Source organism: Scyliorhinus canicula, chromosome 17, assembly GCF_902713615.1.
Source record: "Scyliorhinus canicula chromosome 17, sScyCan1.1, whole genome shotgun sequence".
Classification (NCBI taxonomy): domain Eukaryota; kingdom Metazoa; phylum Chordata; class Chondrichthyes; order Carcharhiniformes; family Scyliorhinidae; genus Scyliorhinus; species Scyliorhinus canicula.
This window is the reverse complement of record NC_052162.1, coordinates 132,418,016-132,444,405: the sequence shown is the minus strand read 5'-3', so window position 1 is coordinate 132,444,405 and position 26,390 is coordinate 132,418,016. Positions and strand designations below refer to the sequence as shown.

The 26,390-nt window shown below is 47.0% G+C and overlaps 1 protein-coding gene across 1 annotated transcript in view; it reads right to left on the bottom strand.

Annotated features, from left to right (window-relative positions):
* Positions 1-23,611, bottom strand: part of LOC119951638 — a 33,495-nt gene extending 9,884 nt beyond the window's left edge. The window contains exons 1-3 of the mRNA XM_038774818.1: positions 23,579-23,611; positions 22,872-23,411; positions 15,406-15,685 (exon numbers count right to left, since the gene is read on the bottom strand). Coding sequence (XP_038630746.1) covers positions 15,406-15,685; positions 22,872-23,310 — 719 coding nt within the window. The 5' untranslated portion in view covers positions 23,311-23,411; positions 23,579-23,611. The remainder of the gene's footprint in view (positions 1-15,405; positions 15,686-22,871; positions 23,412-23,578) is intronic.
* Positions 23,612-26,390: the final 2,779 nt, after the last annotated feature.

The following is a 26,390-nucleotide window of genomic DNA, read 5'->3' as shown; positions in this document are numbered from 1 at the left end:
GGTCCGCCCAAAAGGGCGCGAAGCCCTAGGACCTATAAAAGACAGGTCCCACACTTAGTTCATTCTTCTTAACCAGCCCTCCCCTCTGGGCCAGTAGCTCGACCAGCTTTTGCCAAAGAAGACCTTGACCGAGAGAGAGGAGAGGTTTGGGACAGCAGCCGCCAGCAAGTAAGTCTCACAGCGATCGCTACCAGAGATAGACACTCCTGACCCCTTTTTAACCCGTACCAACCTGAAGTCTGCAGAGCAGAGCAGAGCAAGAGATCTTGTCCCCTGATCCGGCAGTTCCCTTTGAGATAAGTATTGGTTTATTTAGCGGTAGGAATAGTTTAATCTTCTTAGCATGTGCATGGGTAGTATCATAATTGTATTATAATAAACTCAGTTGTTTGAACTTACTAATTGGTGTATGGTTTTATTGCTTTGAACTTGACCTTGAAACTTGTGGCGGTATCTTAACGATACCTGGCGACTCCAGAGTTAAGTAACGAAACAGAGCCAAATTGAGTGTTAAGCACTCTCACCGAGAACGAGCAACATTTAGTGGCGACTCCTAGATGGGACTTGATTAGAAGTGCCCCCCCCCCCCCCCCCCCCCACTCCGAGAGAACCCAGAAATTTGAATTGGAAATCCAATTGGGAAAAGGAAAAACCACAAGTGTTCAAGGAGTTCAAATCAATAGTCATAATTCGGAAGTGTGTTTTTGCATGCGTAACTAACAGGGTTGTAAGGTTAAACCGAGAGACTTTTGTAGCGACAAACTGTCGGGAATTTTATAAGTCGGAACATAGCGAAAGCCGTACCCGTATTTTAAGGATTACCTTATCATCTCTCCTTCCAAATTAAAGAGAGCATAAGAGAAAATGGCCATGCAGGCAATGGAACGCCTCATGAACCCAGAACAGTTCGTGGTCGCAGCGACCAGCTGTAGCAGAGTAGGCCAGTGTCCCGGATGAGAGCTGGAACTCAGGAAGTACCTCAAAGGGAAAGGATGGCCCCATTGGAGTGAGTTTTGTTTGAATGAGGAGACAGGTCCCGGGAGTATAGGACATACTTGGTGGGACAACCTACCTCAAATTCATAAAAAGAATTTAAGTAAAGCACGCAAGCCGATGGCAATTGTGTCCTGCTTGGCACAATTGCGAGTCACAGAGGAGGTCGTTCGGACGCTCCGCAAAGAATTAGAAGGGAGGAATAGGATGAGCAAAGTGGATGTCAGGGACATCGAAAAGGAGAATCTAGAATTAAGAAGGAAGTTGGCAGAGAAGGATAGAGAGGTGGATGATGCCAAGAGGGCACATCAGTCTTGTCTAGCCCATCTGAGCAGTTCCCAAACCCAGTATGAGAAAGCCTATCAGGATGTGCAGCGTGCAGTTCTGATCAGGGAAAATTCAGAGAAGCAGGTAGAGGCATTGCAAAGGCAATGCTCTGACCAAAAGGCAGCTTTAAGAGCGCTCCATGCTGCCACCACTGAACAAAGGCAAAGCACAGTGGATCATGCGAAATGCAGGAAGCAGATTGCGCAGCTGCAATCTCTGCTTTCTGTGCAGAATGGGTTCCAAGAGACATTTGGAACACAATTAGATGAGGAAAATGCCCCAGATTGGCAGGAATTAAGCGAAACTGTGCAGCGCTATGTTCAGGGAACATGTGCGCCAGCAGCGCAACAGAAAAGGAAAGCGCCCCAACCCCCCACAGATCAGCAAGCACCCGCACCTATGAACCCACTGCAGACCTCCACCAATTTTTCGCGAGAGTAAAACAGCAGGCGACCATGTACAGCCTGGATAAGCGAGAGCAGGTAAAGCTCACAGTCTTGAGTTTAGACTCATCAGTTGTAGCAGCCCTCCCCGACCCACAGAACGTTGGAGGAGGCACACTAGAGGAGATGCATACAGCTATTTTAGACGCGATAGGGTACAACAGAGGAGACCCAGTCGAAGGCCTAAATAAGTGTAGGCAGAAAAGGACAGAGCATCCCACAGCTTTCGCAGGAAGGCTGTGGATTCATTTCACTGCCGGTTTTGGCGATTTAGGCCGAGCACATTTAACCCGCGACAATATGGTTAATTGGACCCGCACAATCATCTTCCACCCCACAGATGCAGGACAGAATGTCTGCAGCAGTTCTGACCCCTCAGAAGAGGCCCATAATGAAAAATGGGTACTGAAAAGATTGTCCCGCGCTTGGGAACAATCTGTCCAGGGCAAGGTTAAAGTAAAGACCCCAGAAGAAGCTCAGGCTGCAGCAGATATACAGGCAGTAAGAGTGCACCAAAATCCCGCATGGGTAAATGAAGGAAAGAACAGCCCCCCACAGAAGTCGCGGGAATGTTACAACTGCGGACATTTAGGACATTTTGCAAAAGAATACAACGCCCCACAGAGATCTCAGAGAGGCCAGCAGACAGGCACTCTAACCAGGAACAAAGCAAAGCCAATCCACAGTATAGGGACACAGTCAAGACAGACCAATGTGGACAGAACGGACTGACGGTGTTTGGGCTCCCCCACTTGGGTCTGTGACACCCTCTGGGACCGATCCGGAAGACCGGTGGTCACAGCAAAAATTAGAGGGAAGCCCATAGAATTACTTTGGGACACAGGAGGGTCCCGCACGACCATTAATTCCTCCACTACACCACAGGCAGACACGTGGCCCACTACAGCCACAATAACACTCAGCGGATTTACAGGTCACTCACAGCAGGGACACATTACAGCCCCTGTATCAATTCAGCTAGGGAACATCTCCACCAGACACCCCGTTGTTTTAGTTAAGCTGCCCCGCACAGCCGAACACATACTGGGCATTGACTTTATGAATGCCCACAGCCTGTCGTTCGATCCAGTAAATCAGTGTGTCTGGCGAATGGCGAAATCCGACAGAGCACCCGCAACTCTCACAGTAGGAGAGTATGCGAACAGGATTAGCGCAGTAGGCGACTATTGTTTTGACCCGACCACGCTTAGCACGGACAAACAGGTTAGGGCAGTTTTGAACAGACACAGGACAGCATTTGCCAGTCACTGGCACGACTGCGGCAGAATGACTGGACAAGTTCAAGTTACTGGACCTGACCCGAGACCACAGAGACAGTACCGATTTCCCCTAGAAGCAGAGGGAGAAATTGGAAAAGTTATAGAGAGCTTATTAGAGCAGGGTGTACTTAGGACAGTAGCCTCAACTAATAATGCACCTATTTGGCCAGTGAGGAAGCCCGACGGATCATGGCGTCTGACCATTGATTATCGGGAACTCAACAAAGTAACCCCAGCAGTAGCCCCCATGGTAGCAACAAGTCCCGAGACCATGCTCAAACAGGGACTGCACTCCAAATATTTCACGGTGTTGGACATTAGCAATGGCTTCTGGCCAATCCATTGGCAAAAGCGTGCCAGTACAAATTTGCCTTCACATTTAAAGGTCAGCAGTACACGTGGACATGCCTCCCACAAGGATTCCACAATTCCCTCTCCATTTTCCACCGACAGCTGGCAAATAGATTTGCAAAATTTTCCCGACCCGAATGTCTGGTACAGTGTGTGGACGACCTATTACTGCAGACAGACACCAAGGCAGAGCACATCACGCTTCTGTCCGAACTCCTGGAACTTTTACAAGACATTGTATGTAAAGTTAACCCCAGAAAGGCCCAAATATTGGAGAATAAAGTGATGTATTTGGGTACAGTCATCACACACGGCAAACGCGAGATCGAGTTCAAAAGAATTGACTCAATCGTCAAATTGCCCCTTCCCCAGAATGTTTCAGCCCTCCGGTCACTTTTAGGACTGGTTGGGTATTGTCGGAACCATATTGATGGTTTTGCGACCAAGGCAGCCCCACTTTCAGACATCCTTAAGAAAGGAGCCCCTTGGGAATGGCTTCCGCAGCATACAGAGGCTGTGGAAGAGTGAAAGAAAGCCCTCAGCTTAGCACCCGCACTACAAGTTCCAGACCAACTCTCCCCCTATGCAATAGAGGTAGCTAGCACCGATCTGACCCTCTCGGCCGTGCTCCTTCAGGAATGGCAGAAGCAGCTGCGACCAGTGGCTTATGCCTCCAGACTTTTAGACCCCGTAGAAAAAGGATTTTCAGTGAGAGGCACCTACTAGCAGTATTTTGGGCAGTTCAGTACTTTTCGTACATTACCGGATTCAATCCCATCACCATTTCGACCGAACACACCCCCACACAGTTACTTTTAGACGGTCGACTGAAGGACGGTTCAGTGAGCCAGATAAGAGAAGCTAGGTGGACACTTCTGTTACAAGGATGGGACATAACAGTTAAACGGACCAAGACACACACATTTCTAGCGGACAACCTACAGTATCCAGGACAACCCCATGATTGTGAGATAGTAGCACCCCTACACAACACAGGACCATTCATTGCCAAAACGCCCCCCAGGAAGATAAGGAATTCAAGCCAGAGCCCCCAGCACACAGACGCGTGTGCCCCACTGAATATATATGTGGACGGTTCATCCACAGTTTTAGATGGCGAACGCATCACAGGATGCGGGATTTATGTTGAGGATGCACAGGGACGCGCTTTAGAGGAGATATCTCTAAAACTCCCAGGTCACTTAGGCGCGCAGGCAGCAGAACTCGCGGCCATTGCATATATAGTGGACCACCCAGATTCGTTCCCCAGCCCAGCAGACATATACTCGGACAGTTTATATGTCTGTAACAGCCTCACAGACTTTCTAACCCTGTGGAGGACAAGAGGTTTTGTCTCCGCGAACGAGAAGCCCCTTCCATCAGCCCCATTACTCCTCCATATCCTAGAGAAGGCAAAGGATAGGACGCATGGCATTATCAAAGTTAGAAGCCACCATCGATCATCCCCCCCTGGAAATGTAAAAGCCAACGCACTGGCTAAAGCAGGTTCCAGGCGAGGTCATTTTTAGACACCCCCAGCTAGCACACCAGCTAGCGCCCCTGTGAGTTCAGTTCAGGTCTCACAGACAGAAATAGAAGATTTAGTACAGGCACAGAAGCAGGACGAAAATCTCCAGGAGATTTTAAAAGGAAACTTTGTGGCCCAGTATGATAAATTCAAACACGCTTTGACCACGCATGAGGGTGTGATCATAAAAGACAAATTGTATGTGGTTCCTGAAAAGGACAGGAATCAAATGATTGCCTTATTCCATGATAGTCATGGACACCAAGGGATCGACCCTACCACAACACACCTTAGACAACTCTATTGGTGGCCCAACTTAAGACAAGATGTTACCCACTATATCGAGAATTGTTTAATTTGTGCACAGAATAACCCGGAGAGGTATTCAAAGAAGGCACAACTCAGCCACACTCGCCCCGTTAATGGCCCCTGGACAAACCTCCAGATCGATTTTATAGGCCCATTTCCCCCCTTGCAGGAATGGCTATAAATATGTTCCGGTGGTCATAGATACCTTTACCAAATGGGTAGAGGCATTCCCTTCCCGCACCAACACAGCAAAGACATGTGACCCGCCACACCTTTACAAGATGGGGACTCGATTCTCAATTTCGGACAAAATCAGCCCCTCAGTATATAGAATAAAATACCCAAACGGTAAGACTGAGTGGTTCCATATTAACCAGCTAAAGGCTTATGGAACACAGTCAAACCACTCGCACCATGTCCTGCTCGATGCAGCAGAACACCTCGTCCTGCCCACAAGAGACACATTTCCACCCTCCTCCTCATAGACCAGTTCCTCATCGGGCTCGACCCTCGACTCCACCCACTGACTCCAGACCGCGCCCCGGAACGCCCACAAGCTGCCACAGCAGAGACAGTGACAGTGACTGTGAGACTGAGGACAGCCACAGCACTCCACCCTACAGCCCCCACTTCAGCGACTACGACCCCAACTCCAGTGACCCCATGGAGATCACCTACATTAAAAACCCAACACCCAACACTGACGACCCCGACAACGCTCCTTCAGTTTTAGACCCCATGATTTGGCACAGGGACAATTCTATTTACATCCAGGAACATTTTGGGATGGTAAATTGCAACACTCTGCGAGACGGCTTGCACTGGTTTAATAGATAAGTATGTGTCTGGTCCTAAATCCGTTTTGAAAAATAAATGAGCGAGTCACATGGAGGTGACCATCATAAAGGGAAAATTGGAACAAGAGGACAGATATACTTACAGTCAAGATATTAAGCTGGACACGAACAGATAATATGCTTGATCCCTTAGCTTTTGGACGTTCAAGAGAGGAACCGAAGAACAGCACAGCAAGATCCCAGGAAGGAAGAGAAGAGAAGAGACAGAGAAGATGAAGAGCATTCCAATTGCTATGTTTTTAGCTATTGTGGCATCTGTGTGGTTGCGCGTGGACGCGGACCCCCTTTCCCACAGTACAATGTTTGCTAACTTCTCCCAAACCGAGACCACCCCCAGCCCAGTCAATGGTAACAGTACCCCGACCTAGTGTACCACATTTCTGACATGGTACTCCTTGTCGTATGTAATAGAACCACTTTTGGTGATTGCAGTTCTCTGTATTATAGTCCAAACCCTCAGGATGAGGAAATGGAGAACGAGAGCCCACCGCTCTCGTGCCTCAACAGTGTACAGAGTACAATCCCCTATTTTCGGATTCCACCAATCCCCCCAACCCCTTGATGTGTAATAAAGTATTTAACTTTGATATGATCTGTAAATAAAGACTTTTGCGGATGTATTATAACGTTCTGCGCTCGACTGCCGAGTCAGAAAATGAAATGTAAAGATGCTGTTGTATGAATGATTAAGGGTTTAGAATATTGTAGAATGTTTATATATGAGATGAGAGTAGTTTATTGAGGATAGTTAGAGGTTCCCGATTCCAATTGGTAATGCATATCCCCTTTGACACAGCACCAATCAGAAATTGTTAGTTAAAATGTTTTGCCATAGTTGAGGAAAGGATAGAAGCCATAGAACTCGCTGAGGCCAGGGGACCCAAAGACACCATACTTGGGTGATCCTTCATGATTTCTCATGAGGATCACAAGGAGGGAATGTAGCCACCAAAGTTGGCCATTCCCTAAATACAAAATGGATGAACGCAAAGCTTGCAGGTTAAAATGGACAATGTTAACAGCACAACAGGCTGCACCAAGCCAGTGTGTATTCTGTCTGCTAAGAGAGCAGACAGCACCGAAATGAACATTCCGCATACTAATGAGGAAATCTCCGGGATAGTTAACATAGTAATGGAACGATCCCAGGGACAATGGACACAAATGGGGAAGTGATCGCAACAGTGTATGGGAAGCCAGACACCCCAGCACCAGCGGGGTTCGAAAACAAAGCACCTGAAGGTCTGCCCAGTAACCAAGGAACAGCCTCAGTATTGGGGGGATTCAAACATATCGATTGGGAAGAGACCCAATCGATTCCCAGCAAGAAAAGGGTCCGCCCAAAAGGGCGCGAAGCCCTAGGACCTATAAAAGACAGGTCCCACACTTAGTTCATTCTTCTTAACCAGCCCTCCTCTCTGGACCAGCAGCTTGACCAGCTTTTGCCAAAGAAGACCTTGAACGAGAAAGAGGAGAGATTTGGGACAGCAGCCGCCAGCAAGTAAGTCTCACAGCGATCGCTACCAGAGATAGACACTCCTGACCCCTTTTTAACCCGTACCAACCTGAAGTCTGCAGACCAGAGCAGAGCAAGAGGCCTTGTCCCCTGATCCAGCAGTTCCTTTGAGATAAGTATTGGTTTATTTAGCGGTAGGAATAGTTTAATCCTCTTAGTGTGTGCATGGGTAGTATTATAATTGTATTATAATAAACTCAGTTGTTTGAACTTACTAATTGGTGTATGGTTTTATTGCTTTGAACTTGACCTTGAAACTTGTGGCGGTATCTTAACGATACCTGGCGACTCCAGAGCGAAGTAACGAAACAGAGCCAAATTGAGTGTTAAGCACACTCACCCAGAACGAGCAACATAGGGAACAGAAGGGGGAAGGCATCCAGAGGAAATGAGGTCGCTAACAGTGTTGGAAATAATGGCTTGATGTTCAGTGGTCTGGTCATGGTCCAGGGGGAGGTAAGAGGATGTATCTGAGAGTTGGTGCTCAGCCTCTGTGAGGTAGAGGTCAGAACCCCAGATGACAACAGCACCCTCTTTGTCGGCAGGTTTGATGACAAAGTCGGGGTTAGACCTGACGGAGTGAAGAGCAGAAAGTTCGGAAGAAGAGAGGTTGGAATGGGGGAGGGGGGGGGGGAGAAGAATTAAGATGGCCAATGTCCCGTCAACAGTTCTCAATGAAAAGATCAAGGGCAGCACAGTGGGTATACCTACACCTCAGGTTCAAGAAGACAACTAACCATCACTGTCTGATAAGCAACAAAAGATGGACAATAAATGCTGGCCTAAGTGGCCCTTCCCACATCCCATAAATGAATTTTTAAAGTACCAACCTGTTACTGGGCAGAGCACAGCCCTCTGGGCCCATTCATTGGCCACCAAGTCCTCACTGATTGTTTGCACTGGAGTGCTGAATTTGGGTGCATTAGAGTGCTATAGTGAGAGTTTGGTGACTGAGGGAGTTGGGTCAGGAGGGAGCAAGGTGCTCCTTTCATTTCATTTCCTACATTTCCCCACAGAGCGTGAAGGGGAGCCGGGGTGCAGCTGACTGGGAGCAGAGTCGGAGGGCGGAGTTCCAGTTGGTTCACAGGCAGCTACATTTCTGTAAAGTAAGATGGTTTTTTTGTTTTTTGGGGGCAACAAGCTATCTTTGTATTATTCAGCAGAATCACCAATTTTAGAGGGTTCACCGAAGAGACTAGCAGCAGTATATATATATATATTTTTAAAGGGCCTAACGGGTGTTTAATTTTTTTTTCCTTTTTAAATCTCTTTGGGAATTCAGATCAGAGGGGATAGAAGCTAGGGCAGTTGTATGCTTCTCCTGTAGGATGTGGGTGGTGAGGGATATCACTAGTGTCTGTGTTACAGTCCGGGGAAGGAAAAGAAACGGGGAGACAATGCAGGGAACCCCTGTGGCCATTCCCCTTCAAAACAAGTGCACCATTTTGGATGCTGTTGGGGGGATGACCTACCAGGGGAAGGCCCTGGCGGCCAGGTCTCTGACACTAAATCTGGTTCTGTGGCTCAGAAGGGAAGGAGGGGAGAATAGACAAGCGATAGTGATAGGAGACTCAATGGTTAGGCGAATGGATAGGAGATTCTGTGGTCGCAAACGAGACTCCCGGAAGGTATGTTTCCTCCCAGGTGCCAGCGTCAGGGATGTCTCAAATCGAGTTTACAGAATTCTTTAGGGGGAGGGGGAGTAACCAGAAGTCATGGTGAACATTGGCACCAACGACATAGCTAAGAAAAGGGGTGAGGGTCTAAAAAGTGATTTTAGGGAGTTAGGTTGGAAGCTAAAGAGCAGGACCAGCACAGTAGTGATCTCAGGATTGCTACCAGTGTGACGTGCAAGTGAGGTAAGGAACAGAGAGCGAGTGCAGCTGAACACATGGCTATAGTGCTGGTGCAGGAGGGAAGGCTTCAGATATGTGGATCATTGGGATATCTTCTGGGGAAGGTGGAACATGTACATGAAGGGCGGATTGCACCTAAACTGTAGGGGCACCAGTATCCTGGGTGGGAGGTTTGCTAGAGCTCTTTGGGAGGGTTTAAACTGGTTTGGCAGGGGGATGGGATCCAGAGCTATGGGTTAGAGGATAGGGTAGCTGTTGAACAGGCAGAAATAGTATGCAGTGAGTCTGTGAGGAAGGATAGACAGTTGATAGGGCAAAGTTGCACTCAGTGTTTGTTAAAGTGTGTCTGTTTCAGTGCAAGAAGTGTCAAGAATAAGGGAGATGAACTTGGAACATGGATCAGTGCTTGGAACTACGATGTTGTGGCCATTACAACATGGATTTCACTGGAGCAGGAATGGTTGTTAGATATTCTGGGGTTTAGATGTTTTCAGAAGAATAGGGAGGGAGGTAAAAGAGGAGGGGGAGTGGCACTGTTAATTAGGGTGTGCATCACAACTGCAGAAAAGGAGGTAGTTGAGGAGGGTTTGTCTACTGAGTCAGTATGGGTGGAAGTCAGGAACAAGAAAGGAGCAGTCACTTCACTGGGGGTTTTCTGTAGACCTCCCAATAGCAGAGAGATGGAGGAACAGATTGGACAGCAGATCTTGGAAAGGTGCTGAAGTAACAGAGTTGTCATGGGTAACTTCAACTTCCCTAATATTGACTGGAACCTCCTGAGTGCAAATGGTTTGGATGGAGCACATTTTGTCCGGTGTGTCCAGGAAGGATTCCTGACTCAATATGTTGATAGGTCGACTCGGGGGGAGGCCATATTGGACTTGGTGCTTGGCAACGAACCAGGCCAGGTGTCAGATGTCTCGGTGGGAGAGCATTTCGGTGACAGTGACCACAACTCCTTGACCTTTACCATAGTCATTGAGAGACCTCTTCATTCACCTGAGGAAGGAGCAGTGCTCTGAAAGCTAGTGTTTGAAACAAACATGTTGGACTTTAACCTAGTGTTGTAAGACTTCTTACTGTAGTCATGGAGAGGGATAGGAGCAGACAGTATGGGAAGGTATTTAGTGGGGGAGGGGAATTATACTGCTATTAGGCAGGAGCTGAGGAGTATAAAATGGGAAGAGTTGTTCTTGTGGAAATGCACAACAGTAATGTGGCGGTTGTTTAAGGAGCACTTGCGAGAGCTGGATAGTTTTGTCCCACTGAGACAAGGAAGGAATGGGAAGGTGAAGGAGCCTTGGATGACGATGAAGGTGGTTCACAGGAACCTGTTCTGGGACATCGGCTCTTTGTGGTTTTTATAAATGACTTCGATGAGAAAGAGGAAGGGTGTGTTAATAATTTTGCCGGTGACATGAATGTTGGTGAAGTTGTAGATAGTGTTTTTTTTTGTTTTTTTTTATAAATTTAGAGTACCCAATTATTTTTTCCAATTAAGGGGCAATTTAGTGTGGCCAATACACCTATCCTGCACATCTTTTGGGTTGTGGGGGCGAAACCCACGCAGACACGGGGAGAATGTGCAAACTCCACACGGACAGTGACCCAGGGCCGGGATTCGAACCCGGGTCCTCAGCGCCGTAGGCAACAATGCTAACCACTGTACCACCGTGCTGCCCCCAGTTGTAGATACTGTCGAGGGCTGTTGCAGGTTACAACAGGACACTGACAGGATGCAGAGCTGGGCTGAGAAGAGGCAGATGGAGATCAACCCAGATGAATGTGAAGTGATTCATTTTGGAAGGTCGAATTTGAATGCTGAATACAGGGTTAAAGGCAGGATTCCTGGAAGTGTGGAGAAACAGAGGGATCCTGGGGTCTACATACATAGATCCTTCAAAGTTGCAACCCAGATTGATAGGGTTGTTAAGAAGGCGTATGGTGTGTTGGCTTTCATTAACAGGGGGATTGAGTTTAAGAGCCGCGAGGTTTTGCTGCAGCTTCATAAAATTCTAGTTAGACCACACTTGGAATATTGTATCCAGTTCTGATTGCCCCATTCTCGGAAGGATGTGGATGCTTTGGAGATGGTGCAGAGGAGATTTACCAGGATGTTGTGTGGACTGGAGGGCATCTCTTACGAAGAAAGGTTGAGGGAGCTAGGGCTTTTCTCACTGGAGCGAAGATGGAAGAGAGGTGACTTGATAGAGGTGTACAAGGTGATGAGAGGCATGGATAGAGTGGATAGCCAAAGACTTTTCCCCAGGGCGGAAATGGCTGTCACGAGGGGACATAATTTTAAGGTGATTGGAGAAAGTCTAGGGGAGATGTCAGAAGTAGATTCTTTACACAGAGAGAGATGGGTGTGTGGAATGCACTGCCAGCAGAGGTGGTGGAATCTGAGTCATTAAGCACATTTAAGCAACTCTTAGACAGGCACATGGACAGCAGTAAATTGAAGAGGTGTAGGTTAGATTGATCTTAGATTAGGATAAATGGTCAGCACAGCATTGAGGGCCGAAGGGCCTGTATTGTGCTGTACTATTCTATGTTCTGTGATACCAGCCAGTCTGCAACCATCAGCACAGACTTCCAGACTCCTCTGTTTGAATTAAAGGTTCAGGTTTCTTGCCTTAAAGGGAGATGTCCATCAATCATCCATCAATCAAAAATGCAACAGCAAATGAAAAGAATGGGGGAAAAGGAAACAGGGAACAGGAAGAACCCTTACATACCTCCTCCCCAAAAAGAATGAAACTTCAGGACATGTGCGTTTCATTACGAGGTATGCAAGACATTAATTTCAAACAACTAACCAACTAACCCATCTCGGTTATACAAGTCCCCTTCCCAGTCTCTACATTGGTGAATAGTCATCCCTTAAACACGTGACAAATCATCCGCAATCACATTGTCCTTTTCAGGAATGTGTACAATTGTAAAGTTGAACTGTTGGGATAATAAACTAGAACAATATAATCCTGCATTCCAGGCTTTACTCTATAAACACAAGTGGATATGGTCTGTGCAAATCAAGCTTTGTTTTTTTTATAAATTTAGATTACCCAATTATTTTTTCCAATTAAGGGGCAATTTAGCATGGCCAATCCACCTACTCTGCACATTCTTGGGTTGTGGGGGCAAAACCCACGCAGACACAGGGAGAATGTGCAAACTCCACACGGTCAGTGACCCAGAGCCGGGAACGAACCTGGGACCTCAGCGCCGTGAGGCGGTTGTGCTAACCACTAGGCCACCATGCTGCCCTGAAATCAAGCTTTGTTGATTGTTATGATGGATATATACTTCAAAGCTGAAGGGATGGTGTCAAGGCGAAGGCTTCCTTTTCAATAGTGGAATATGTTCTCAGGCATGGACCTAGATTTAAAACAAAATATCCCGCTGGCCTCTCTATTCCTGCATTTTCATCTTGTAGTAGTACTGCCCCGACCCCGAGATCACTGACGTCTGTGACCATCTTAAATGGTCTGAAACGGCCAGCACCAGTTTGTGCACGAACACATCAATCTTTGAACCTCTACTTGGCATTCTGTGGACCACAGCCGTTTCACCTGTTTGTGCAACATGCACTGCATTTCAGTCTCTAACTGAGCCAGTCTCCGTGGTTTTAGTCGAGACGGATGACGCTTATTAGTTCAGAGTTTTTTATACCTACATCATGATTAGGTAACAGAGTGCCTGCTGGTGTTTCCCTACAATCCTGTCCATACTCTTTCAATATCTTTATTTTATCTATCTCTTTCTGTCTCTTGTGTAATGCAGTCAATCTTTTCTGATTGTCCAATGAATGTTTACAGGATGTATGCCTTTCTGGTTAGGCGAGCATTTATTGCCCACCCTAGTTGTCTTTCAGGACATGGTGATGAGTTGCATTCTTGAACCTTTGCAGTCCCTGAGGTGTAGGTACACCCACAGTGCTGTTAGGGAGGGAGTTTCAGGATGCTGCCCCAACGACAGTGAAGCAACGGCGATATCTTTCCAAGTCGGGGTGGTGAGTGACTTGGAATGGAACCTCCAGGTGGTGGGGTTCCAAGGTATCTGCTGCTCTTGTCCTTCAAGATGGTGGTGGTCGTGGGCTTTGAAGGTGCTGTCTGAGGAATCTAGGTGAGTTACTGCAGGTCATCTTGTAGATGGCACACAAGGCTGCCACTGCTCGTCAGTGGTGGAGGGTTGGTGTAAGGAGGACCAATCAAGCACTATATGTTCTATGTCTATTAAAGCATCGGTTCACTACTAAGCGTCTTGACTGAATTGATATCCATCAATTCTGTACCACAGAAGGTTGTGCAGGCCACGTCACTGAATATATTCAAGAAAAAGATTGATAAGTTTTTAGATTTTAATGGCATTAAGGCGTAGGGGGCGAAAGCGGGATTACTGCATTGAGATCAGCCATGATCACATTGAATGGCAGAGCAGGCTTTTGTTGTGTTACGTACTCTGGGAGAACACAGGCTGCAACTCGATGCAGCTTTGACCAAAAGATACTCCAGACGTTGAAGTAAGTTCAGTGTGATTTATTGAACCATTAGCGCAGTTCCCCATGAGTTCGACTCTCCTGCTAATCTTGCTGTAGTAACTCAGTCTAACTAACCAGTCTGCTCTCAGCCACGTGGTGGGTGTGATGCTTCTGATCTGCACCTGTCCTACTCTCTAAGTGTCGCCTATGGAAAGAGACAGGGCATGTGTGCCCTGTACTAATATATCGGTTGTGTTATGCCCCCTTGTGGTAGTGTCACCTCTGGGTGTCTTGACTGCCCATTGGTCGTGTCCTATTCTAGGTGTTCATTAGCTGAATGTCTGCATGTCATGACAGCTCTGGTGCTCCCTCTAGTGTTTACTTAGTCGTAGTGTATTTACATTAACCCCTTGTGTATTTACAGTGATGCATATCACCACAGCTTGAAGGGCCGAGTGGCCTACTCCTGCTCCTTTTTCTATGTGACTCACTTACACTTTATTTTCTCACTTCCTCTTTGTGATCTCACCTCTTCTACCCTGCCCTCCCCACAAACTGGTGCACTCTGGGAATTGTAGTCCCACTTGCCCATCAGGTGATGGATGGAGGATTCATGTCCAATAAGTGTGAAGCAGCGAGATGATGGATAGTTGGACTGGCGAGTGGGAGAGGTGAAATGTCAGTGCAGTTGCTTTCCTGTCCAATCAGCGAATGGTAGCTGGATGATGGACAGGTCACCTAGCCAATGGAAGGGGAGAGACCCTGAGGTGACCCTCTACCCTTCTGGAAATGTGAAACAAAATGAGAAAATTCTGGAAACTCTGAGTGATTCAGATCTTCTCATCATTTGATTAATTGAAGAATTGTTGTAAAGGGATATTTCAGCACGTTCTTCAAATGCTCCCTGAACTTTGTCTGCGTCACGGCATAAATAGCAGTGTTTGTGCAGCAACTCAGTAACTGCAGCATGTAGCCCAATTCTTCAACAAAAGCATCCAGATTTGCAGAATGATACGTCAACCACCATATCTGGAAATTTAAAGTAGTAACCATTAATGTTGACCATAACAGGATGAAATTGGCCGAGATAACGAACAGTAAAATGATGGATTTCCTTCGACTCTCCATCTCTGGGTCTCTGGGACTCTGTTCACTGCTGTGAACCCGGAGCCTCCTGCGGGCTCTGCTCATCACTAAAATATGTCTGGTGGTGAGAACATTGAGCAGCAGAATTAGGACAAATGGGACACATGGGTTTAGAATGAAATGGAGGAACACAATTGAGCCCCAGACCAGAGATAACAGGACAGCATATGTGGAATGACAAAACCAGGGGTCATTAATCAGCTCATACTGGTCGCTCACCATAAAATACCAGAAAATGTTCTTTAAACAGCTCAGCACAGTCACTGTTCCCAGAACCACAGACGCCATTTTCTCGCTGCAATATTTACTTTTCAGCTTCTGACAAGAAATGGCCACAAATCGATCAAAAGTGAAAGTGACGGTGAACCAGACAGAACAGTCAGTGGCTGCATAAAGCAGGATGGCGTGGATATTACACACGGGGATGAACGTCAGGAAATGAAACTGTTCATGGAACACAATCGGAATGTGTCTCAATATTAGGTCGAGGATAACGACCAGTAGATCTGCCAATGCCATGGCCACCAGGTAATGAGTGACACATTTGGAGAGACCACAGTATTTGCGGATGAGGATCACAACCGTGACTAAGTTCACTGTAAGGAAGGAAAATAAACAATAAAATTACACATCCGGTTTCCTCCCAGAAGAAAGGCATGCATACAGTAGTCCCCCGTTATACCGCGCTCCGCAATACCGCGGTTCGCGATATACCGCGGGGGGGCTTATGGACCCCAACTGTCAGTTGTGTCAATTTCAGCGGCCGGCTGATTATTTCAGTGAGAGCAGCTTCCCTCTCTGGATCAAAGTGAGCCGGCCGCTGAAATTGACACTGCCGGCTGCTCTCTCCCTCCAATCAGAAACATTAAAACTTAAAAGTTGGATTGGAGGGAGAGAGCAGCCAGCAGTGTCAATTTCAGCGGCCGCTGATTGCTTCAGTGAGAGAGCAGCTTCCCTCTCCGGCCGCTGAAATTTTAATTGGATCCACGATGGGGGTTTTAAATTTATTTAAAAATCTATGCTAGCACTTCCCATTGTGAGTCTACGGGGGTCTGACCTCTCCCCCCGCCCCCCCGTAGACTCACAATGGGAAGCGCATGCATAGATTTTAAAATAAATTTAAAACCCCCATCATGGATATCCGCGGCTCGGATACAACGCGGGTGGCTGTCTTGGACCCCAACACCCGCGTTATAAAGGGGGACTACTGTATTAGGTGAATTGGACATTCTGAATTCTCCCTCTGTGTACCCAAACAGACACCGTACTGTGGTGATGAGGGGATTTTCACAGTAACTTCATTGCAACGTTAATGTAAGCCAACCTGTGACAATAATAAATATTATTATCAATTACCTGGATATGGAAAAAGTTCCAGGGGATTGAAAAATGCTAACGTAACGCCTTTATTCAAAAAGAGAGGGAGGCAGAAAATACCAAACTATAGACTAGTTAGTTTAACATCTGTCATTGGGAAACTGTTAGAATCCATTATTGAGGAAGTAACAACAGGACATTTAGAAAGTCAAAACGCAATCCATCAGAGTCAGCTTGGTTTCATGAAGGGTAAATCATGCTGACTAATTTGTAAGAGCACTTCGAAGATGGAACAAGCAAAGTGGATAATGGGGGTGCTGCAGATGGACTACCGGAAGGCGTTTGATAAGGTGCCGCTGAAAAGGTTAATACACAAGATCAAGATTTGATTTAATTTATTATTGTCACATGTATTAGTATGCAGTGAAAAATAATGTTTCTTGCATGCTGTACAAACAATGCATAACCGTACATAGGGAAGGAAGGAGAGACTGCAGAATATAATGTTACAGTTATAGCAAGGTGTAGAGAAAAGATCAACTTAATAAGAGGTAGGTCCATTCAAAAGTCTGATGGCAGCAGGGAAGAAGCTGTTCTTGGGTCGGCTGGTACGTGACCTCAAACTTTGGTATCTTTTTCCTGACAGAAGAAGGTGGAAGAGAGTATGTCCGGGGTGCGTGGTTTTGCTGGCTGCCTTTCTGACGCAGCGGGAATTATAGATAGAGTCAATGGATGGGAGGCTGGTTTGCCTGATGGACTGGGCTACATTGACGACCTTTTGTAGGTTCCTGCGGTCTTGGGCAGAGCAGGATCCATACTAAGCTGTGATACAACCAGAAAGAATGCTTTCTATGGTGCATCTGTAGAAGTTGGTGAGGGTCGTAGCTGACATGCCAAATTTCCTTAGTCTTCTGAGAAATCACATGGGATTAGGGGTAATTTATTAGTTTGGGTAGAAGACTGGTTAACCAGCAGTAGGCAGAAAGTCGGCAGGATGGAACTGGTGAGGTACTCTAGATTCGGTCCTCTGGCCCTAACTATTTACAATATATATGACCTGGATGTAGGGATGGAAGGTACTGGAGCCAAATTTGCAGATAGTGCTAAAATAGGTGGGATAGTAAGTTGCAATGAGGAAATAATAAATTTGCAAATGGATATAGATAGGTTAGGTGAGTGGGCCAAGATGTGGCAGATGGAGTTTAATGTAGATAAGTGTGAGGTTATCCATTTTGGTTGTATAAATGGAAAGGAAGCTCATTGGGCACGATTCAATGGAAACATTTTGGAGAGTCATTTCGGGCGGGATTGGTGGGGGGTTTTGTGTCCGCTGCAATGGCGAGATGGAGACCGCTATTCAATAGCACTTAGTGCAAGAAGCGAGCCCCACGTGAATCTCAACATGCCTGGCATCCTTGGCGTCTGATTCACCTGACTCCTGCCTCAGCTGCTCACCATTAACCAGGGGAAGCTGCTTTTACATGTTCCCTCAGCACTCACTCTCTGCCAAGACACGAGGATGGCAGCGCAGAGACCTGCTCCTTGCTATGGGGATGCCGATCTGACCAGGCTTCTCGACGCCTGTCAGCAGAGAACCAGTCAGCAGGGTCAGCGATGCCGCCTGGGAGGCCGTGGCTGCCAGTGTGGGCACCATGACCAGGAGGACCCACGTCCAATGTCGGAAGAAGACCAACGATCTCTAAGGAGCTGCAAGGGTTACCACCTCTCTCAAGGCATCAGTCCCACCTGCCATCCCTCAAATTCCCAAACTCCCCGATCTACCTCCCCAATCCACTAACTGGCGCCTCGTACCCCTCCCAACATCACTCCCAGTTCCTAATCGCCCTTCAGAAGGTGGTGGTGAGCTGCCTTCTTGAGCCCCTGCAGTCCTTCAGGTGTAGGTACACCCAATGTGCTGTTAGAGAGGGAGTTCCAGGATGTTGCCCCAGCGACAGTGAGGGTGGTGTGTGACTTGGAGGAGAACCTCCATGTGGTGGGGTTCCCAGGTATCTGTTGCCTTTCCTGACGATTGTGGTCACAGGTTTGGAAGGTGCTGCCTAAGGAGCCTTGGTGAGTTGCTGCAGTGCATCTTGTAGATGTCACACACACTGCTGTCGCTGTGTGCTGCTGATGGAGTGAATGAAGCAAACTACTTGTGGTCCACCATTATTTCTGTCTCTCCCTTGCCAGAAGATTGCTCATCGCTCAGATATAACTCCACAGCGGTCATAGAGAAAGAACAATAACCATAAACAGCATCATCGATCACAGGATGACTAAACGTCTGTACGCCACACTTACCCTTTCCTTTCTTGTCTGAAACATCAAATCTCATTCATAAAGGTCTGGAACTACTGGACAATCTGATCATGGCTTCTCCAAAACTGTCTACCACAGGCCTACCTTCACCGGCCGATATCCCATTGGAATTCATACACTTTCACATCCCGTAAGATTGGCCTTATCAGCAATCTTGCAAATAACACTCTAGCTATTTGCTCACATTGTAAACTTGACGCAGAAATCCAGCACATCGGAGTTACCCTGCAGGACAATGACTAACCTGTTCAGATCAGCGATCCCTGTGTACCACCCCCCCAAACTCACAAACAGCTGTGACCTTCAGCCCTGAGAAGTGCCTGGTCACCTCACATTCCCCAGGAAAGTGATTGGGAAGTCAATGGAATGTTGGCATTTATTGCAAGAGGAATGGACTATACAAGTCGGGATTTGCAGCTGTAGAGTGTTGGTGAGGCCACATCTGGAATGCTGCGCACCGGCTTTGCTTTCCTCACTTGGGAAAAGATATAAATGGTCAGAGGAGGTTCACTCGACCGATACGTGACATGTGGGGTGGGGAGTGGCAGGGGCTCGGCGGGGGGTGGGGGGGGGTGCTGTGGCTGTGGTTACCTTATGAGTAAAGATTGGACAGGTTGGGCCTGTTGTAAGATTGAGAGGTGACCTTATTGAAACATAAGATCCTGAGCGGACTGGACAGGGTGGGTACTTAGAGGATATTTCCCCTGTGGGTGAGGGTAGAGCTTTAAAGGAGGCAAAGGTTAAAAATAAGGGGCTTCCCGTTTAAGGTGGAGATGAGGAGAAACCTTTCCTTTCAGAGGGTCGAGAGTCTTTGGAACTCTCTTCCCCAGAGAGGGTGGAGGCAGAGTCATTGAACATTTTTATGGTCGAGGTAGATAGCTTCTTGACTAACAAGAGAGTCATAAGCTTTTTCCTCAGAAGCCCCTAGCACCCAGCAGCACAACCCCTTCACATGCCACCTGCTATAGACCCCCCTGACCCATCAAGCGTACAGCTCACAATGCCCTCTCTGTGTCCCCGGAGGAGAAGGCAGCCCATAATAAGCAGGGAAGGGCCAAGACAGGAGGTGGAGTCCGAGATCTGAGTCCTCACCCCCGATGTGATAAGGGTCCTGGAGATGGCAGGGTTGCCCAAGGACAGAGCAGTTTCTGACAGCGAGGTCAGCCTGTGCCAGAGAAGTGACGATTCACAGCTCCTTCATCCAGATGACCAGTTTCAAGTGACTCGTTCATGTTTCCCAAAATGATCCTTCCCTCTCACTGACACCATGTCCGTTGTCTCGCAGGGTCACTATACGGTGAGTCATGTACCCTCCCCCCCACCCCTCCACCCAGGGGAGCACCTCAGAGGAGAGGTCCAAAGAGATCACCAGTGAGCATCACAGTTATCAGCCGCACCTTCCACCAGCGCAGATACACACATCTCGATGGGCGGCATTAGTGGGCAGGCTTAGAAGGTACAATCTGGTGAGAACAACACAGTTGCTGATGCCCATCAGGTGGAGGTAGGAGCAGCCAAGGCAGACAGCAGTTGGAGGACTGCTGGGTCCCAGGACTCAGCTGGTTCACAGTCAGATGTTGAGACTCTGGACAAGGTTCTCCCAGAGTTGATACGGGTGATAGGACACGACCGTGACATTCAGTAGACGGTATCAGTGACATTCCAGCGAGCACATAGACGATTGGAGGAGTCCCAAAGCCCTTCAGGTGCAGGATGTGGTGCCGACAATGCGTGGCACCCAGGCCAACACTGCTGGGGTGGGGTCTGCAATGGAAAACTTGGAGCACGACATCCACACTTTGAGTAGTGGTGCCCAAGGCATGGCTCAGTCTGTGATGACCATGGCTGAGGGCCTCAACATCATGACCCAGTTAATGAGAACAAAGAAAAGTACAGCACAGGAACAGGCCCTTCGGCCCTCCAAGCCTGTACCGATCACAATGTCTTCACTAAAGAAAAATCCTTCTGCCCTTCCCTAGTCTCTATCCCTCTATTTCCTCCCTATTCATGTCCCCATCCGGATACCTCTTAAATGTTGCTAATGTTCCTGCTTCCAGCACATCCCCTGGCAAAGCGTTCCAGGCACCCACCACTCTCTGTGTGAAAAACTTACCTCGCACATCTCCCTTAAACTTTCCCCCTCTCGCCTTGAACCTGTGCCCCCCTTGTAAATGACACTTCCACCCTTGGAAAAAGCCTCTGATTGTCCACCCTGTCTATGCCTCATAATTTTGTCGAAATTGCCCCAATACCAAGTCTAATATGCCCCCCTCCCTGGTTGAATGGTCAACAATTGTATTAAAAAGCCCTCCTGGACACATCTAACAAATTGCTCTCCATCCAAGCCCCTGGCTATAAGGGATTCCCAGTCAATATGGGGAACGTTAAAGTCACCCAGCACAACTACCCTGTTTTTTTTCGCGCCTTTTGATTGCACAATGCCATATTGGTTAGCATTGCTGCGTCACAGCTCCAGGGACCCAGGTTCAATTCCAACCTTGGGTGACTGTCTTTGTTGAGTTTGCACACTCTGTCTGCGTGGGTTTCCTCCCGGTGCTCCGGTTTCCTCCCACAGTCCAAATATGTGCAGGTTAGGTGGATTGGCCATGCTAAATTGTCCCTTGGTGTCCTAAAGTTCCGTGCAGTAATCCCGGCTCTCAGTTCATCAGGGATGGCCGCCAACACCCTTTTGATAAAATCTGCATCGTCCCAATTTGGTGCATAAACATTCTCTAATACCACTGGTGCCCCCGCCGACACCCCACTTACCACAACATATCACCCCCCATGCTTTCAAAATGCTAGTTGCCGTAAATGCCACCCTCTTATTTATCAAGATCACAACTCCTCTCGACCTTGTATGAAAATGTGAGTGGAACGCCAGCCCCACCCACCCTTTCGTCAGTCTTGTCTGTGCCCTGATTCGCAAATTTGCCTCCTGCAAGAAGGCTACATCTCCGTTCAAAGTCCTCAAATGAATAAATACCCGGGACCATTAAGTCCCCTAACGTTCCATGTCACCAACCTAGTGGGGGGGCTCCGGACCCTCCCTCCAGTAGAGTCAGGCATATCCCCTCTGTGAGGACCTCCAACTGGGCCCTAACCTACCTTGAATCCAGGCCCACACAAGATAATAATCTTTATTACTGTCACAAGTAGGCTTACATTAACACTGCAATGAAGTTACTGTGAAAATCCCCTATTCGCCACATTCCTGCGCCTGTCCGGGTCACAGAGGGAGAATTCAGAATGTCCAATTCGCCTAACAGCACGTCTTTCGGGAGGAAACCGGAGCACCCGGAGGAAACCCACACAGACACAAGGAGAATGTGCAAATTCCGCACAGACAGTGACCCAAGCTGGGAATTGATCGTGAGGCCCTAGCGTCGTGAGGCAACAGTGCTCACCGCTGTGCTACCATGCTGCAGCCGATGGAAGCCGCCCCCACCCCTGCGTTGGTTCATTCGTAAAGAGATTCTCGTCACCAACATTTTATCTGCCCCCCCCCCCCCCCCCCCCCCCGCACCTTCCAACCCTCCACCTCGGCTGTCCACCCAATACCCCTCCTCCCCTTTCCCTCACCCTTCCAAACATCTGCCAACCATTCCTTCCAACTCAAATACTGTGACTCTTAGTCTGGTATTGTTTCTTGGTGTCCCTGATGGCTTTGTGGAGGTCGTATCTCGATTTCTTGTAGAGGTCAGGGTCCCCCCGTCTTGAATTCCTCAAACCTGGACTTCATTGGGGAGTGGACTTCCCCGTTAAACCATGCTTTCCAGTTGGGGAACCCACGTACTACCTTCTGAGGCATGCAGTCATCGACACACTTACTGTTAGAGCACAGGCACACTTTTCAGGCATCAAAGATTGCTGGACATCCAGACAACTAATCATCCTCTCAAACACGGCACATGTTTCTTCGAGGAAGCACTTGAAAGTTCAGGGACCATGAAGTGACCCCCAACCTCCATAAATTCCTCCACCCGCCTTTCAAGGGCATGGCTCACCTCCGGTCCTGACCTGTGGCCGTTGCCCCCCTGGCACCCTTGTGGATTGAGTACGGGGTTAGTGACTGAAGCTGAAGAGACTGAACAGTAATATAGTTCAACATGGTTTACAAATAAATAACTGGATCGAGAGACTTACCGGGGACACCAACAATAGCCAGGATGGGATAGTAACCCATTTGAATGTCCTTCAGTACATTTCTGATCTGATCAGCTAATGTTATTGGATATTCAGGTGGCCTGGGGACTGTAGCGAAGAAATCGTCATCAATATTCCAATCGAATACTTTCAGATTCTGATCCATTGTTGTAACATTCCAATCTGTTCCCAGATTCTGATCCATTGTTGTAACATTCCAATCTGTTCTCAGATTCTGATCCATTGTTGTAACATTCCAATCTGTTCCCAGATTCTGATCCATTGTTGTAACATTCCAATCTGTTCTCAGATTCTGATCCACTGTTGTAACATTCCAATCTGTTCCCAGATTCTGATCCATTGTTGTAACATTCCAATCTGTTCCCAGATTCTGATCCACTGTTGTAACATTCCAATCTGTTCTCAGATTCTGATCCATTGTTGTAACATTCCAATCTGTTCTCAGATTCTGATCGTTCCTCTCCGTCTCCCTCTAGCTGCTGATCCCTGTTAGTGTCGGAGTTGAAGCTGCCGCTGACACTATGGGATAACACATTGAAAGGAGCCCCTTATTAAGAGAAGAGGGAAACCCTCCAGTGACACAATTAGGATCCATGGAGATTGACATTAATCACAGTCACTGAACAAACAGGTTCAGTTAACCCCTTTCAAACACTTTTTCTATCACAATAATATGGAACATTCACCGGGTCTGGGTGGGATGATTCAGTGCGGCTGAGGGCAGGAATGGTGGAAATGCCGGAGGGATTGACCATAATCTTTCAATTCTGCTTGGGTATGGGAATGGTGGCAGAGGATGGGAGGTTGTAAATCTCTCACCATGTTTTTAAAAGTCGGGAGGGAGAGACCAAGGAACTATAAACCATTCAAGGTGGAGCGAGCGGGTGAAAAGAGGATTCGGAGACAGTGACCATCTGTCTGGCTTAAATGGGTCGGTGCAGAATGGCCTCCTTCTGCACTGTATGTTCTGTCCAGCGACAGTAACATGTGGAGGCGGTGGCATAGTGGTATTGTCGCTGGGCTAGTAATCCAGAGACCCTGGGTAATGATCTGGGAGCCCGGGGTCGAATCCTACCCTGGCAGGTGGTGAATTTAAACTCAATAAAATATCTGGAATTAAAAGTCTAACAGTGACGACGAAAGCATTGTCGATTGTTGTAAAACATCTGGTTCACTAATGTTCTTTAGGGAAGGAAATCCTTACCACATGTGACTCCAGACCCACAGCAATGTGGTTGACTCTTAAATTCCCTCTAAGTGGCCGAGCAAGCTGCTCAGTTATATTCAACAACAAACCCCCATAAAACAGGAATGAAACCGGCTGGACCACCAGCAACGGCCGACACACCGGAAATGACAATGGCAAACCCAGCCCTGCCGACCCTGCAGAGTCCTCCTCACTAACATCTGGGGATTGTGCCAAAGTTGGGAGAACTGTCTCACAGACTAGTTAAGCAGCAGCCTGACAGTCATACTCACAGAATCATACCTCACAGACTATGTCCCAGACACCCAGCGGCGTGCAGAGGTCTGGTGATGCCCGGGGCAAATCTTGATTATATGCCCCAAAGACTCAAGTATAAGGCCTAATATACTGAGAAATATTATGAGAAAGGAAAACATTTTGAATATATAAACACAGATGAAACATGAAATAAACGCTTTATTCGATTTTAATATTAATCAATCAAATTTATTAAGTTCTTTTCCCCAAATGATACCTCCTGTCACAAAACACCTGAACTACTTCACTTTTTACATCAGCTGTGAGAAATTCTTTTTCAATGCTTATTAAAGCCAGGTTGGTCAGTTGCTCCTGTGACATAGAAGACCTCAGATATGTTTTTATTAATTTCAGTTTTGAAAATGACCTTTCACAGCTTGCGACTGAAAATGTGATTGTAAGCAGTAATCTGTATGAAACACACAGCGTCGGAAAGACATCCCTCCCATACTGCAGTAAAGACTCCAGAGCATCTTTAGGATCAGGGGGAACTCTATTCCCTCCAGCTCGAAGGAGCATCACAAAATCAATAATTTCGTCATATAACTGAATTGCAACCACATCATTGTCATAATAATTTGCAACGTCTGAACATTCCTTTTTTAATTTCTCTCTTTCTTGTTCATCTTCAATCACTACTGAATTCAAGTTCAGAAGAAAAGAAAATCGGTCACTGAGTCTTTGAAGACGGACACTGCTGTCTTCAATTTCAGTTTTTAATCTGTTCACAATCTCTACCATTACTCTATTCATTTCTTCTTGTGCCATCAGTCCACTATCTCTTGCTGACTCTCCAGGCATTCTTCTTCTTCTCCTTGTTCGTGCAATTGGTATTCCCCAATTTTCACAATATTCATTGGCTAAATCTATTGCATTGTGGATAATTTCGTCATTCTTCAAATTCAAGATATGAATAAGTCCTCTCAGATCACAAGAAGCTTCATGGAACCCCATTTTCGGATCCCGGAAACGTTTTGAGACTTTCTCCACTGATGATAAAACTGAGTACCAAAAATTTAATAAAGCTATAAACGGGAACTGTTGAATAGAGTTAAGTAGCGATCCTGCATCAGATTTAGTTTCCCTTGAAAATTCTCCTTCCAGCAGGTGTTGAAGGCTTGCAATAACGTTGTCACACTCTTCGTGGATTACTTGCACAGCATCATGGCTGGAACTCCATCTTGTGTCACACTGTCTTTTCACAGTCCGAGTGACAAATGATTTTAACACTTCCCAACGAGAAGTAGATGAAGAAAAAAAAGTAAAGAGTTTTTCTAGAATGCTAAAAAATGTAACAACAACAGGTTGCACCTCACTTGCATGGACACAGGCCAAATTGAGGCTGTGGTTCTCGCAGTTCACAAACACAGCTTTTGGGTTAACTTCAAGAATTTTTTGTTGAACACCTCCTCTCACTCCAGCCATAACTGCTGCGTTATCATATGCTTGACCACGACAGTCATTCATGGAAATTTTGTCTTCTTCCAATTTTTCCTGAATTTTATTTACCAGGCTGACTGCATCTTCCTTGTTGACTTGAAAAAATCCCAGAAATGTCTCCTTTATTTCTACTTTTCTGTTTTCATCAATATGAAAGTAACGCAGAATTTCAGAAATCGGATCTTCATGGGCAATATCTGGAGTTGAATTCAGCATTATGCTAAAATATTTTGCGTCCTTAATTTCGGAAATTATACTTTTCTTGACAGTTTCACCAAGAAGATTGATTATTTCGTTTTGAATTCTGTTGGACAAGTAGGTGACACTTTTTCGTTTCTCTTTCCCGCTCTGCAAGTGTTTTGCTAAGATGTCATCATATTTGGCCAAAAGTCTGATTGTTGCTAGAAAGTTTCCTGTATTTTCACTGACTGTCTCCTCTGGCTCTGATAACCCAGATATTCCTTCTCCTCGATGTCCACGATAGGCCAGATTCTGTTTTGCCAGAAAGGATATAACCTCGACAATCCGTTCAGTTATAGCTTTCCACCTTTTCT